Source organism: Carettochelys insculpta, chromosome 29, assembly GCF_033958435.1.
Source record: "Carettochelys insculpta isolate YL-2023 chromosome 29, ASM3395843v1, whole genome shotgun sequence".
In the NCBI taxonomy this organism is placed as follows: Eukaryota; Metazoa; Chordata; order Testudines; family Carettochelyidae; genus Carettochelys; species Carettochelys insculpta.
Genome location: NC_134165.1, coordinates 9102065 through 9113610, shown reverse-complemented (window position 1 = coordinate 9113610; position 11546 = coordinate 9102065). Strand labels below are relative to the sequence as shown.

Sequence of the window (11546 nt, the reverse complement as noted above, 5' to 3'; positions counted from 1 at the left end):
CGCACAGGCGGAGCTGGGCAGGGGTCGGAGCAAGAGAGGGGCTGTGTGCTTGTTTCATGGCAAAGCTTCCTCCACAGCTGTGTGACAGTTCCTGTGGGGTTATGCTGTTCACTGCTCCCGCCTTCCCCCGCCCTCCTGGCCACAACACTCCCACAGCCCCGCTGCAGCTGCCCAAGTTAGTTCCTCTGAAGCAAACAGCTTCCCCGCTGCCCTGGCCGGCAGTGAGCCCCCAGAGGTGCTGGCCAGCCAGCGGCCGGGCTGCCCCAGGACCAACACCGACTGCAAGGGCTGCCCCCAGCACTAGACTAGCTGGTGCTTGTGTTCCATGGCACGGTTCGTGAGAGTGCAGAGAGCCCACCTGCAGGGGCCCATCCTAAGGTAAGAGCTGGGGCATTCCCCACGCCTCCTTCACCCTGCTCAGCTCTGCTCTGCCAGTGACACAAGCACTGGGTTCGGGGCACTGGGGGGGTGGTTCTGGCACTGAGCTCCGCTTGTGGGCCCTGCATGGCACTGATGCCTGCACTGGGCTGGCTCCCCAGGGTTATTCAGAGGGACTGGTGCCATGTGGAGCAGGCTTTACATCTTGCTTTGATGCTCCGATGTGAGGAGCACTAAACAGGGGCGGGAGAGTCAGAGTCTGGAGGTGCAAAGACCACCGGCAGAGACATGACCTGTCACCTGGTACTTGGGAACTGTAGGGACTTAGTCCTACTCCTTCTCCTGTTTGCAGCGTTGCTACGTGCTGTTAAACAGCTGCTGCGTTCCTTCTCAGAGGTGGCTGCATTTGAGTGGCAGGGTATCGTTCTGCACTTCTGTGGCTCTCTCTGCCCGAGGCTGCCTAGGCTTGGGCAGAGGGAGGCTGCGGAGTGCTCACCATTGTGCAGGAAAGGGGCTGAAAGGCAACAGGGCCTGGTGGCAAGAAATCTGGAGGAGAAGCTCAGAGTCTTGGCTCCTATGTCTAGTGCGTTGGACTCTGTGGGGGAGACAGGGTCATGGAGGAGATCACAGCCTCATTCTACTGCCAAAGGGACCAGGACAAAACAAACTTTTTGGGTTAGAGTTTTGCCCAACCAGCCTGCATGAGCCCAGGCCACAGCAGCACTGAGGTTTGGCTGTGCTGACCTCTAGCTTAGCAAGGGCAGGTTCCCACATCAGCATTGGGGGGCACCAAGATCCACTCCTTGGTTCCCTGGGGAAGTGCCCCAAGCTCCACTGAGGACACCTCCTTGCACCTTGTCTCCAGGTGTGGAGCATGTGCTGAGTGCCTGGGCCTGTGTCATCAGTCCCTGTCCTGCTGAAAGGAGGCTCAGAGCCTGTGTGGGATTTAGGGGACATTTCCACCAGTGGAGAGAAAGGGGGGTGGGGGGGCAAGATGGGCTGGGTGCAGACTGCCTCTTGCAGGGATCTCAAGGCTCTGGCAGCTAGCCCATCTACCCAGCCCTGCTGGACAAGCAAGGATGGCCTCATCACAAGCTGGGCCCTGCCACCCTGTGCATGACTTTCAGGCATCAGTTCAGGGAACCTTGTGTCCATCCATGTGTAAGTGCCAACAGGTGGACTTAAACCCAGGACCTCTGGAGCATCTTGTAGGTACCACTACAGTCTGAGCTAAAGCCAAGTAGTACACAGCTAAGGCTGCAGAGGAGACTCATTCTTTCTCTGTGTAAGTGGTCCAGGTGCCACTGTATGGGTAGTGAACCGCCTCCAGTCGGTGTGTGGGTTACACCTGCAGGCAGGAGGGTTCTGCTGGTGCAGGCCTGAGCTACTGGCACTGAGGCCAATGCCCCTTGGGGGGCTTAGCCGTGGGGAGGGGCACCGGAGCTGAGTTTGTGATGGAAACTTTGCTGGGACGTCCTCAGCACCCTGAGCGGGACTGGCCCATCCTGCTGGGCCCAGCAGGAGAATACAGTCCTTACCCGCCTCTTCTGGGGCCTGCCCTCGCCCTTTTCCCTCCATGACAGGTTGGGCAGTCTCTCTGGGCCAGCGCAGGAAGGGCATCAATAACTGCTCACCCTGGCATCCAGAAGCAAGGCTCCTGTGCCACCTTTGGGCCCCATGGCCCTGCGTCCAGCCCACTCAGGCTGGGGGAGGGAGGGACCCCCTGCAATCAATCCAACCGCTGTGTGCAACAGCAAAGAAAAACGGCCCAAGGTGCTGATATCGTTGGGGTCTCACTGGATTTGCTGGGCCCCCTGTGGAGGTGAGAGGGTGGCGTATTCTGGTCTGTCCCGTCCACAAGGTTAGATGAGCTGAGCTGTCAGTACCTCTGGCCTTAATGTGGATGAACCCATGAAAACCAGCCATCATACCCCCCTGCTCTCCACTTCCTTTTAATGGGGAGGTGGTTAAGGAGCCTGCAGGACAAGAGCTAGTACCAAGTCAGAGCCAGCAGCAAAAGCTGCCCACACCTGGAAAGGGTGAGGCGGTAACACGTGCGCACAGTCAGGGCCCTCTTATTTTCAGGGGGAGGCGAGGAAGGGCAGGGTGGCCGATATAAGACACAGCCTCTCATACTGGGACAGTTGGTCACCCTACACCCAACTGGGCCCTGCCTGAGTCAGCTGAGTGTTCGGGGCTCCCAAGGAAAGCACAGAAGCAACCAGGCCTCACCAGCTGCAAAGAGCATTAGCAGCACACCTGAGAGCAAGATTAGCATTAGGGAAACTGAGGCACATCATGGAAGGCACTTGGGTTAATAGCTTCAGAGCCAGGATGAGCCACCGGAATGTCAAGGGCGGGTCTGGGGAGGCACCAAACACTGAGGCTGAGCACCTTTCCCAGGGGTAGAGCCAAGAAGGGGCATGGAGTTGAGTGACACTCCCAGGCTTCAGGTGTAAGCACCTGGCCATGTCCCTCACCACATGCCTCATTCGCACCTGTGCAGAGTGGGGGGCAAATGCTAAGTCAGCCTTCTCCTCTTGCACCAGGTGTGAGTGACTCAGTCAATAGTACTTCATAGCCGCACAGCGGTAGTGCCCCTGCTGTGCTGGGGACTGCAGGGTACAGACCAAGAGATGCTCCCTGTCCCAGAGAGCTCACAATCTGCACAGGACCCTGCTCTGTTCCTGTGTGTTTGGGGGGAGGGCGGGATGAGGTGTGAAGGTGGCTTTATGCTCCCACTATCCTGGGGATCTGTTCTGACCCCAGTGTAAGCTAGAGCATCCTCAAGGCTGCTCTCTCTTATGCTATGTTCCCTGTGAGGGCCCCCTGCATGGGATGTGGGAAGCAGAGAGGAGCACGGGGAGACTCAAGGCGGGGGGTGGCTAGGGGCAGGGCTGGCACAGAGCCCTTGGGTTAGCTGCACACCAGAGAGGGGGGATTCTCCAGTGCCTTTTGCATGTCCCTGGGACTCAGCCTCCAGAGCTGTGCAGAGCTGCGGAGGAACAAGCCCTGCTGCAGTGGGTTTCTCCAGGTGCCCTTGCTGGCCATGCACTGCTTCGCTTCTAACCTTGTTGAGAGCGTCTCGAACAAGAGCCTTCTGTCCCCTGCCGTGCTCTGAAATGGCCCTATTAGTGCCATTGCGCTGGGCTGTGGATCTGCAGCGCAGCTGTGAAGTGTCATGTCAAGGCCGATCCAGCATTTTGCTGTCTGCAGCCAGGGAGGGGGAGTGGGAGTGTGGGATATGCCTGGGGTGGGAGCTGCCGGGCCTTTTCCCTGCCCAGGGAAGGACTTGTTCCCGGCAGAGATGGGAGGGGGAATTCCAGGATGCAGCATCTTCTCCAAACTCCAGGCGTGGGAGAGAAGTGACTTAAAAGGGGAACTGAAATGCTCTGTGAAAGTACAAGAATGAGGGAAGGATTCAACAGATTTTGTGGCATATCTGGTCCAACAGGCCCGTGAGATCACCTACAGCAGGGTCAACAATCTTTCTGAGACGGGGAGCCAAAATCTGATCGTTTGACCTGTGGATGGTCCGAGTGCCACTGATACTTTCTCAAGTCACTAATAGTCCTACTTGCAACAGCTTCATTAATAAATACATTCAGATGCAGAGTGTTACCGTCTGGGTGGTGGTTGGCAGCAGTAGCTGGTTAATCCGCAGGCTTTGTGTAAGCTCCCAGCTACACGGGGGAGAGGGGGCAGGGCTGAGCTCCTGCCCTCACGTGCCGATGAAAATCGGTTCACATGCCACTTTTGGCGCCCATGCTGGGGGTTGCTGATGCCTGATCTAGTCTGGCCTCCTGTAGGCCACAACCAGCACCCACATACGCTTGTGCAGAGCCCAGCATTGCAGAGAACTGGACAGATCTTGGTGCCCTCAGTGGCCAGGCCCTGTGCCGAAGGGGTAAGAGGTGAGGGTCCAACAGGTGATCCCTGCGCTACGCCTCGCCCCGGGGGGGTGATAAAACCCAAGAGTCCCAGCTCCCACCCCACTCCCAGGGCTGGAATAGAGCCCAGGAGTGACCTGGAGAAAACGTCCTTTCTGATTCAAAACCTGAGGGTCACTTGGACCCATTAAACACCTAAGACACAGGATTGTCCTCTGGTGCATGCATCTTGCTATGCTGAAGGACAAGGCTGCACGTCTAACGACATAAAAGACGCTGTCCCCGATTTGCGGTGTTGGGCACACAGGCCTGGTCACAGTGGAGCCCACAGACTTGCCATCCTGACTGTTTTGCATGCAAAGTTCCCTCTGTTTGTTTCATCCGTGTGCAGAATAAATTTTGTTATGTGCACTGAGGCATGTGCGGATGTGCGTCACCCATAGAAACATGCTGAGCGTGTTCAGCTAATCAGCTGACCAGCTCCTGAGTCTCTCCTTGGCAGCTGCCCATGTGCTCAGCTGACAGGGAACACTGAAGCAGATCTGTACTGAGTGGACAGAACTGCTAGGGAAGCTTCACCTCGGGATTTGTGGAATGCTGCGGGCAGGCCCCTGTGACGAAGGGTCTGACAGAATACGGCAGCGGAGGGGCTCTTTACTCATGACAAGGACTGAATGTTCCCTGGGCCCAGCCATCCTCCGCAGCACCAGTCGGGAAATGAGATCACAGACGAGATTGTGTGAGCATGAACATGAGCCTCCTGGGACCCTTGTCCATGCCACTGGCAGGGGAATCCAATCCCAGCACAGCTCCAGTCTCTCGGGTGGGGCATTTCCTGCTTTCCTGCCCCTTTCCCATGGCCAGGAGTGAGGTCACAGGCCTGGTAGTGAAGGCCCTGCAGGGAGCTCCAGGCAGCCAGGCCTTTCCCTCCAGGGAAAGGGCAGGAGCCATATTGTTTAGGCAGCCTTTGATGCCCTGAGGTAGTTTCCTTCCAATCGTGTCTCTTCAGCTCCTGGGGGCTGTGCACTGCTCCAGGTACCAGGGCCTTTGCCAGCCAGAGAGCCCGGACAGAGTTGCAGGGGTGGGTCTGCGGGTTTGTATCAATGGGTGCATTGGCCCAGCCACCGCTTGGCTGTGCGACAAAGAGAGAGCCCAAAGGATACTCCTGAGTATACACCTTGCTCCTGGCTTAGCCCATCATCTGATTCCCTGTCAGAGCTCCCAGGCTGAGCTCCCTGGGGCAGGGCCGGTCTCCTGCTGTGTACCAGCGGGAAGGGGCCCTGAGTTCAATGGTTGCTACTAGCACTGAAGACTGACTGTAGCAGAGCAATATTCTGGCAGGTGAGGGTGTGGGGGGCAAATAGGGAGGGGGAGGCAGTGGATCTCAGACAGTTTGTTCTGCACACTGGTCCTGGAGGTGTTGGCCTGGTAAGGAGGTCACACGTTGTTTGGCTTTTGCGTTTTCCATCTGCCCACAAAATCTCCTTTCTTTGGGAAATTATGCAGCGTGAGGTGCCACCTTTGTATCTTTCAGTGCCCCTAGAAAAGGTCCCTCCGGGGCTGCCCCCCTCCCTACATATGTGCCCCTCATCCTGTCCCAGAGGGGCCTGCTCCAGGAGGCCTGGTGCATTCAGTCATTTGTCTACTCCAGAGCTGCCGAAAATCCAGAGCCAGGGTGGAGCTGGAGGCCTGGACACTGGAACACACCCAGGGGCAGCCAGTGCAATGGCTGACAGGAACAGCCGTTTGCCAGTGGGATTGCAGGGGTGGCCTCAGCAGTGGTTCGACCTGGGCACAGTCTGACACAGAGTTGGCACAGCCCACCCTCGGCTGCTCCGAGCTAATGCTCTGTCATCTCCGTGATGTTCAGAGCCTCTGCCTGGGGCAAAGAACAGACAACCAAAGGCCCTGGTGAGTCAGCATGTTAAGGGGGAAATCAGTCCTGGTGCTTGAGCAATGAGCTGTCATCAGCCCCACAGTCAGGTCAGGAGGCCGCAACTGACCACTTTACAGCAGCAGCAATGAGATGCTCGGTGGAGGCTGAGCATCGTGGCGTGTTCAGTCACTTCCCCTTTCTCAGCTCACGCTGGGATCCCGCCGGGGAGCTGAGAGGGGAGAGGTGCTGTGCTGTGACTGAGTCTGGACACTAAATGGAGCTTGTGAGCAGTGAGACCTGGGCCCTGCAAGGCTCAGTGCGTGTGCACCTCAGCCCTGTCCTGCAGGATGCGTGAGACGCTCAGTGAGAGACAGGCCCGCTCTGCAGAGCGCATGCCGTGGCCTAGAGATCAGGGCGGCTGATCCAGCCAGCCTTGCAATGGAGAGCACACCAGACCCTTGGGCTTGGCACACTTTACATGTGGGTCCCAGGAGCTCTGGTGTTATAGCCATAGCCAGGGTGGCCCTCAGAAGCACCACGGGGCTGGTGTGCAGTCTCTCCAGGGAGCTATGTGCTGCCTCCCTGATCCAGTGGCCAGGGCAGCTCATGGGGATTTCAGTAGCACCTGTACGAGGTAGCACCTGGGGAGACTGATTTTAGAGGGCCAGCAAGGGGCAGGCAGGCGGGCAAAGGCAACGGGCTTTGCCACGGCTGTGTGGCGCTCCAGTGTGGCAGTGGGGTACACCTGGCTGTGCAGGGCAGGAGCCAGCCTCCCTACAGCTGTGCCAGCACCCCCGTGTGCCTGTGTCCTGTTCAGAACTCCCGCATGCTGTTCCTGCAGCAGCAGCACGGTGCAGGCCGTGCCCAAGAGCAGCCTGGAGTGCGGCATCCCCGACTACAACCCTACCCTGGGACAGGCCATGGATTATTATTTGTATTTCAGCAGCGCCTTGGACCCCGCCAGGGATGACGCCCTGCAGCACCGGGTGCTGCGTAAAGACACCCCAAGAGCAGAGGCCCACAGAGCTGGGCCTGCTCTTAAAAGGCCAGGCCTCTGAGCTGGGTGCTCCCACCCCGAAGTGACAGCACCTTGTGCCCCCAGGCCCAGGGGAGGAAGCCTGGCTCCACAAGGAGGGCTGGAGATGGGTGACAGCTAACGAGGGCAGACATTCCCACTGCCCTCGCCCATCCACCTGGCTCTGCCGTCTCTGCTCCTGTGCACTCCCGGTCTCCCTCTGGCCGCCCTGCTGCTGAGCACCGCTGCCTGGACCCAGGCTGTGGCTGTTCCTGGCCTTGCCGGATTGGACACACCATCAGAGCGATAGATTCCCACTTGCTACTTTCACCCTCAGGTGAGGCCTGTGGCCCTTGGCTCCCCCAGCCTGTCGTTAGCGGCCAGAATTCACAGCTCTTTAGGGAGAATTAATGTCCTGTGGCCGCCTTAGCTGTGGATACTCCTGACAGCTGCAGGAGAGCACAGCCTGGCCCAGCGACCGCCTCCAGGCAGAGGGTAAGGGAGAAAGGGTCCTTCTGCCAGTTCCTGCCCCCTGCTCTCTGGGGTGAGTTCCTGCAACCCTCTGTGCCTCAGTGGCCCCATCTGTTAAAGTCAGGTCACATGCAGAACCCAGGCTGAACGGGGGCTGCCTGCTGTGCAGTGGTTAAAAAACCAGCCAGGCCTGTTGCAATCATCTTGTTGTCTGCTCTCAGGTGGGACGCAGGCTGCAGAACTGCCTGGGCAGAGGCGATGCCTGGGGAGTACACAGGGGGCACACACAGACCCTTGTGTCCCTCCCTCGCTGCCCCCAGAGCCACGCGGCCTGCGAGCAGCACCAGCTTCCTTGCTCACACCACTCTCAGGCCGTGCCGCTCAGGGGAGGGGGTCTGGCCCCATGCTCACTGGAAGTGGTGCAGCTCTTCTGTGGGAAGAGGTGAGCAGGGCACAGAGCAAGGGCAGGGCGTGGACGGAACAGAGGGAGACAGTGGGGCAGGCACTTGTGGCCAGCACCCCACCCCCCCAGAATTCCCACACCGGTAGCTATTTGTGCTGGGGCATGAACCAGCCCAGTTCCACAGTCTGTTGATTTGAAAATTGCCGAGAGTGGCGAATCCACCCCACCCTTGGGACATGCTCCAGGGTTAATTGCCAGTGATTTGACTGTAGGATTGTGGCTTTTGGGTCTCGAGTAAAATGTGCTTACACAATTCCCAAGTACGCCTCCTGCTTTTCTGATTAAATTCTTCCTCCCCGCTGATTTGGCTCATAATTGTTCTCAGCTTTATGAAACTGGCTCTTTTCAAGCACCGAGGAGCGAGCGTATCACTTGTTTGGACTTCATCCTGTTTGCACGTAACTCATGTAGTCAAGTCACACTTACTTGTATCTACCCTTATTTATAGTTCTGTGATCAGCTCCTCCTAAGCTGTCAAGGTGCAGTCTAACGCAGATTGCCCCATGTTGGCTGCAACACTTTGTGAGTTAGGAAATTGTCCTCCAGGATGTTTAGCAATGCTGAGAGCCTTTTAACACTAGCAGGAGGAGACCTGCCGTGTGTGCTGTCCAGATTGAAGTGCCCCGGAGATAATGCAGGTTTGTTTCCTAAGCATAAGTAGCTGCTGAAAGAGCCGGTCCTCCCGTTCCCTTGTGTGAGCTGATGGGCTGTGGCAGACAGCAGCAAGTGCCCCAGTTGTGCTTTATGGGTTCAGCTGTTGACCCATAAGCCAGGCCTCCTCCCTCCTGGAGCACCCCTACTGCTGGGTGTGTGGGAGTGGTGGCACAGCGCTCTGCCAGGCGTAGGTTCTCTGCCAGGAGTGCTGTCTGGCTGCCTTGGGGCTCCTTGGCAGCAGGGACAGTGCTTGGTCCTGCCCAGAAGGCAGGGGACTGCACTTGATGACCTCCCAAGGTCCCTTCCAGTTCTATGAGATGTGTATCTCCCTATGTTAAGGACTGCAGGACAATGATAACTTGGGTCCATGGTGCCAGGACTCCTGGGTTCTGTTCTCAGCCCTGCCACTAACTCATTGTGTGTGTCCCTAGCTGGGAGCAGGCTGGGAAAGGACACTCACACCCCTGGGTTCCCAGGGGGATGGTTTGTCTAAGCCACAGGCGTAGCAGTGAGTCTGCAAACCCGACTCCCAACCCCGCCCCCTGTTCTAACCGTTAGACCCCACTTCCCTCCCAGAGTCCAGGGGAGAACCCAGGAGGCCTGCTGCCCAGTCCCTGCTTTAACCAGTGGGTCTCATCCCCCTCCCGGGGCGCTGATTCTCAGCCCTGTTGCTGTGCCCACTAGCCCTCCCTGCCTCTTCTGTGCTGATTGCGAAGAGCCCCTTCAGAGGCTGTGCGCTTGTGTGGCTGGTGCTTTCTGGAGCTGCGTGAAGTGGGATGGTCCTACAACTTCGGGGTGCAGACTGGGCGCTGCCAGTCAGTCCCTTGCCCCGTAGTAGCTCCTCAGCACCCGGCAACACCAACTGATCATTTGTTATGCAAAGCAGGGAGAATAACTTAATCTGCATAATTACATAATTCCCGGGGGTGGGGAGCGCGGCTCCACCACTAAAGGGAACCACACGCAGGAATACCGGAGCAGCGTTTGCCATGAGTAATTCCTCGGCTGAGTCTCTGCCGAGCTGCACGCTCCTGCTCTGAGCAGGCTTCCATACATGCCCCAGCCAGCATGGGCTTGCTAGGCCTTACCATCCCACCTGGGCCATGCAGGCCTCTCTGACCATCCCTGCCCTACAGCACCTCAGTGCTTCGGCCACACCAGGCCCTATGGCATCTCCTGGCTCTACTCTGCGCTCACCTCTGCTTGTTTCTCCAATACCTCCCAGTGAGGCAGGGCCTGTCCCTGTCCCCGTCCCCCCCACTTTCCCATAGCAGCTGCTGAGTTGGAGCTGGGGTTTGGCTCGCCCCAAGCCCATTAGCCTGTACTGCTACCTTTTGCCCTGTGAGCCGCTCCGAGACGTTAGTGCCAGTGCAACCGCCCACAGACAGACTTAAACCTGGGACCTCTGGAGTGCAGTGCAGGAGCGTCTACAGTGGGTGCTAAAGGCCAGCTGGCTCTCAGCTGAGGCTGTAGCAGAGACTCATTTTTTCTCTCTGTAAGTGGTCTAGGTGCCACCGCATGGGACAGTGACCCACACCCCTAGGTGTGTGGGTTACACGTAAGAATCCTGCAGCTGTTGCAGAATATTGCCTCTTCACTCTGTTGCAATGCAACTAATCATAATGTCTGAGGGCTGCGGGATGGCAGTGGTACAGTACCAGGGTACAGTACCGTCCACATGGGAAACACAGTACCAAGGAAGGGTGGGGCCCAGTGACACAGGCCCTCTGCATGCTTGGGAGCTGGAACTAGGGATGCTGCCATGCTCCCTGGCTTGGAGAGGTTTCCATTCTATACTGTGACTCTAAGTTCAGTGACTCTGAGCATCCCCACTATACACTCCATTCCAGTGACCCATCTGCATGACTAAAACTATCCCCTGGGGTCAGTTGGTAGCTCAGAGAGAGGCACAAAAATCAGGCCTGTCCACCTCCCTCCCACCTGCTTCCACCATCTCCATTTGGTTCACAAATTATACCCCCTGGCTGCTGAGCCAAGCAACCAGGCTTAAGCCGAGGCTCCCTGGGGAGGGGCTGTCCAGTTCTGGATCCTTCGCTCCAGTTAGGCTGCAGAGTTGCTATTCCATCGTGCTGCACAGAACTGGAAACCTGTGGCTGGAATCAGAGAGAGCTGAGGCCTGGCTGCGAGCTGCAGAGGAGAAAACCGAGAAACCGCATCTGCTCAGGAGCAAAACTCGCGCCCAGGGACGGTGTGTTCTGCTGCTCTGCAAAGTGAAAGCAACTGGATGTGGCTTTCGCTCAGGCCAGGGGAGGGGTGAGGAGTGCAGTGGAAGAAGTGGCTCCCACCTAATACTGGAGAGATCCCAGCACCCATGTCAATGGCGAACAGGAGCCTTGGCTTGTGGGAGGGAAGATCCGAACCCTGGGAAATCAGAGTCGCCATCCTCACTTGCAGCAGCAACTGTTGGGGATAGGAGGTGTGAGGGAGAGCGAGTGAGCGAGCTTGGATTTAACCCTTAGGAGGATGGTTTCTTCCAAAGTCCCAGCCCGCTGGATGCCCAGGAGGGAGCGTTGTACTCATGCCGTTCGATAGGGGGCTGGTTCTTAGAGCTTTGCAATGAGGCACAGGCCGGGGAGGAAAGGGCTGATGATTTGCCCCTGAGATATGGGAAGCGCCAGTGAATCTGTAACTGGGCGGGAGGCTGCTTGTGCCACCATCTGCTGGGATTTATAGACTCAGAGTGAGGGGGCCGGCCCTGGATGGAGAGAGAGGAGCATGGAGTGGGGTGAGGTCCAGAGGCCTTGGGCAGTTCTGAATCCCAGTGAGTCACTCTGGAGG

The 11546-nt window shown here is 57.7% G+C and overlaps 1 protein-coding gene across 1 annotated transcript in view; it reads left to right on the top strand.

The window, feature by feature from the left end:
* The first annotated feature begins 245 nt into the window (after positions 1-245).
* Positions 246-11546, top strand: part of PDE1B (phosphodiesterase 1B) — a 48900-nt gene continuing 37599 nt past the window's right edge. The window contains exon 1 of the mRNA XM_074979589.1: positions 246-378. Within this exon, the coding sequence (XP_074835690.1) occupies positions 326-378 (53 nt within the window). The 5' untranslated portion in view covers positions 246-325. The remainder of the gene's footprint in view (positions 379-11546) is intronic.